Source organism: Phycomyces blakesleeanus (assembly GCF_001638985.1).
Source record: "Phycomyces blakesleeanus NRRL 1555(-) unplaced genomic scaffold PHYBLscaffold_30, whole genome shotgun sequence".
Taxonomy (NCBI): domain Eukaryota; kingdom Fungi; phylum Mucoromycota; class Mucoromycetes; order Mucorales; family Phycomycetaceae; genus Phycomyces; species Phycomyces blakesleeanus.
In genome coordinates, this window is record NW_017265187.1 from 107,198 (window position 1) to 111,411 (window position 4,214).

Sequence of the window (4,214 nt, forward strand, 5' to 3'; positions counted from 1 at the left end):
GACTCTGTTGAAAAATAGAAAAATATAAAACTTTTCTTTTTTTTTCTTCATTTTCATCTTCAGAGCTGTCCTGTGTAGACGGAACTTTCCATTCTTGGTATGTCGTACAAAAAACACATTTGGTCTTTTCCGCTTCATATAAAAATTCACAATCCTATTTACGTTTGTGTAGAAATCTACCTTAATATTGACAATTATCAATATAATCTTCTTTAAATGTATATATAGAAGAAAGTCACTTTGAGACCCTAATGCCTAATATCCCAGCTTTGTACTCAATAAGATCATTATTGGTCAACTTCCTCTCCTTACCTTGTGCTTAACTATCCAATTTAGTATGCCAAACAGATATTTCTGGATCGTGTAAAGGAATCCAATCTGATTCAATTCAATATTTTCCATGTTTATATATATAAAAGTTTTCTTCCTCTTTATCTTCCTCTTCCTTTCCAATACTTATTCCTTGGCTCTCTTAAGCTATGAATATACTCTTACTATCTTTTGTTTGTGTTGTAATATATTCCATCGGACATGTCAATGGATCCTATTTTGTGCCCCAGAAGCTTCTTGGCGAAATGGACCAACGGTACGGATCGGCCACATTTATACGTAACAAGACGGTCTACAACTATGGAGGCAACACATACGCAGACCAACTGTCAAATGGCATGAGCTCCACATCATTATCAAGCATAGGAAATGTGGTGTACGAAGAGCTGCCTACAAGCCCAACCGATCCACACTGCTCCTATCCTTCTACAGTCTACCTCCCCGGAAATGATACCGTCTTGTTATTCTGTGGCGAATTGTCAGATGACTCGGACAGCACAATACTGACCATATGGTCTTACAACTTTGACACCCAGAATCCTACCTGGACTGAGATTGCACCCATCATCGACCAGGGACTCCTAACTGTTGAGGCAAGGTTCAATGCTGTCCTGGGATCCAATGGAAAGGTCTACATTTACTTTAACTATCTGACCACAACTGCAAATAAAACCAACGAGTTTATCTCTTTCGATCCGACCACCCGTCACATAACAGATCTTTCAAAGAATATTCCTCTACACCTGCTGTATACTTCTACTGTTGCCCTTCCGTAAGTAGCCTTTCAAACAAAACTTTCAAGTATTAACTGTTTATACATCTATTTATTGATTAGTAATGGATTAATAGTATTCTCTGCTGGAAAAACAAAGACAGATGCTTCAACAGCAGAGTTTATGCCTGCAAACCAAGTGTATGTGTACAATGTTAATGACAATACTTGGAGAAACCAACTTGTTAGTGGATATGCTTTTCTACCAAGAAACTATCCCAATTCTGCACTCGGTAAGACTTTAACAAAAGAAAGCTACACACGTATTTACACTAAATTTATTTGTATATATATATATATATAGGGTCTGATAACCAAACCATTTTCTTGTTTGGAGGTAAGAATGAATCGATATTGTGTAAATGCTAGCAAAATACTTATCAGCTTTTTATTTTATTACTTCCAATATATATATATATAATAGGCATATCTCCTCATCTTGATGGAGTAGACGCCATGTACAACGATTTGCTGCTCCTAAACACAACCACATGGAGCTGGTCGCTTTTTGAAGCTGGTGGCTATCCGCCAGCTCCTCGGTTGTATGCCTCCATGGGATTTATACAAGATGATATTCTATCAATCTCTTTTGGTGAGTTGATAACATATTATTTTGTCTTATTTTTATTTATTTCTGCACTAAAAATCATATCTCATCTCATCTTTGCTTTGCTTTGCTTCATTTAAATTATTTTGTTAAAATTGGCATAGGTATACTGACACCGAATCCAAGAAACGATGTAAACTTTCTCAGATACAGTGCGGATGAAAAAACACCTTCGTATTGGATGCGAGACTGGGAAGAGTACCAAAACGGCCAAACTCCAGTCGTAGTAGAGAAAAAGGGTCTAAAGCCAGGCGCTATTGCTGGCATAGCTATCGGTTCATTAGCAGCTCTTGCCTTGATGTCGGCGTACCTATGGAATTCATGGAGCCCAAGGCAAGTCAACAGATATATTGTTTAATCTATAGTGTATTTTATTGTTATTATCATTATGCTAATAACGCTTGCTTTTCATGGGGTTTTTAGATCTGGTGAGCCAATTTGGGCTGAAATAAGTCGAATTGTTTTCCAGTGCATTGGCTATCTTTTGCTGGCAGCGTACCTGGTGTATATTATAATGGATGTCGTGAATAGCCCAAAGGCTATTATCACTTTGAGAAATAGTGCTCTTACCTTGAAGACACCTGGTAAGTATATTGACTTAGTTGACCAGCATATGAAAAATAAGAAGAAAAAAATCTAAACAATCTTTATTTGACTTTTTAATTAAAACAGACATTCGGTTCTGTTTCGACGGTTGGAATAACAGCCTGTCCGTCAATGAATACTTACGACCTCACATGAGATGCTCTACGGATGAGGGATATGACTGTACTCAGCACATAACTTCACTCAATATGTCGATCCACAAACCGGCTTTTTCAGAACACATGGGCGAAATTACCTGTTTCTTGTATGCGGCACCCAGCAAATTCGTCTTGACTGATCCTACTCGTAGAATTGGCAATGGTTCATCATTAGACTTTTCATTTTACGGAGATCCTACTGCTTCTGGTGCTATACATGCTGTATTTTTCCCACCTGGGATGGATCCCAACATTATTCTGTACAATATCAACACCACTGACATTGATCCAATTATAACTCCAGAACAAATGGATGACTGGGTGGTTGCTGACTTGGGTGATCGATATGCTGAGAATGTATACACTATCAACCCTAATTCCACTACCACTCTTGGATATGAACTTCAGAGCTACCAGCACCTGACAGACGATGGTTGGAACAACGTAGGATTCTCTCCAAATGTAGAAAAGATACCCCAGATCAGTACGACATTTCGTTCAGGAACTATGAGCAAAGGCACACGAAGTCTGGCTTACATCATTAGTACCTTAAAGGTCTTTCCAAACGAGTATGTTGATGTGATTTTGCAAGAGAAAAAGACGTCGACACTTCTGGATGCACTTGGATCTGCAGGTGGTGTGTTGAGTCTTATAATGGGTGTCCAGCTGTGGCTATTTGGTTTCCGTCCTCAATCGCCTTGGGGTGTTGTCCATCGATGGTCTATTGGGCGTATGAGTCACTCGATTAAAGAGAGTCTAAGATCCGGATTTGACCCTACACACAAGTCTATTCCGTTTGTTGATCCTATTGGCCAACCCATATTATCCTCTAATTCGTACTATAATTCTCCTCATATTGCTACCGGTGGTCTTAGTGGTGCTACTACTGCTGCTTCTGCTGGCGGCGGCGTTGTCGCTACTAGTTCTGGTTCTGGTGATATTTGTGCTACAGGCTATTCAGATATTGAAGGCAAAGATACCGCACAGCTTTTAACCGAGCCAGGAACACAAATTCCTGGCCAACTGCAACGACTGAGTCAAGTGGAGGAGAGAATGCAGCTTATGGAACAAATGTTGAAAGCTTACTATATTGACACTGAGATCTTTAAACAGTTTTCACAGTCAGTCAAGACGAGCCAACCTGACTTATCAAGATTAGATGTAGTTGAAAGTATACCAATAACAGAATCAGGAGAAATGCGACAAAGATTGTGGGGTAGAGACAATGTCTAAAGGATCTTGTATTTTATATCTTGTACCTTATATTTTGGTACCTTGTATTTTTTTTTATATTTTTTATGTATAAATGTATCCACGCACATATACTCTTTTGTACTGTTCTAGAAAAGAACATTTGAAAGATGTATAAAGAATGTATTTATTGATTCATTATAGAGCCAAAGAAAATCAATAGATAATAATAATAATAAAAAGGCTTTTTGGGTATATGTATTATGGTATACTCTTGTATTGCTAAAGGACTGGTTTGGATTCATATTTTCTATTGATTACTGAAGATAATGGTATGATTTTATCACAATTATGTTTTGTTCGATTTGTTGCAAGTAAGTTGTAAGAAGGTGTATGATGTGAAATTGATCTTTTATACTCGGGGCTTGTTTGATAGTTATGTACCCTTTGAATATTTAATTTAGTGGATGACTAAAGGTAGTTGATAGAGTTCCAATAGAAAATAAAATAAAAAGTGCCGATGATTTGAGCACAAAGAGTACATGACGTAGATTTTATAATGATCGTACCA

General features: G+C 37.7%; 1 protein-coding gene across 1 annotated transcript; it reads left to right on the plus strand.

The window, feature by feature from the left end:
* Window positions 1-479: 479 nt before the first annotated feature.
* PHYBLDRAFT_174316 (hypothetical protein) lies at window positions 480-3,685 on the plus strand (the record flags this gene model as incomplete). The annotated part of the gene is made up of 7 exons (XM_018437227.1): window positions 480-1,102; window positions 1,166-1,335; window positions 1,407-1,439; window positions 1,527-1,694; window positions 1,814-2,015; window positions 2,133-2,293; window positions 2,382-3,685. 7 exons carry the CDS (start codon window positions 480-482, stop codon window positions 3,683-3,685), a joined length of 2,661 nt encoding a protein of 886 aa, XP_018285317.1.
* Between the last annotated feature and the right edge of the window lie 529 nt (window positions 3,686-4,214).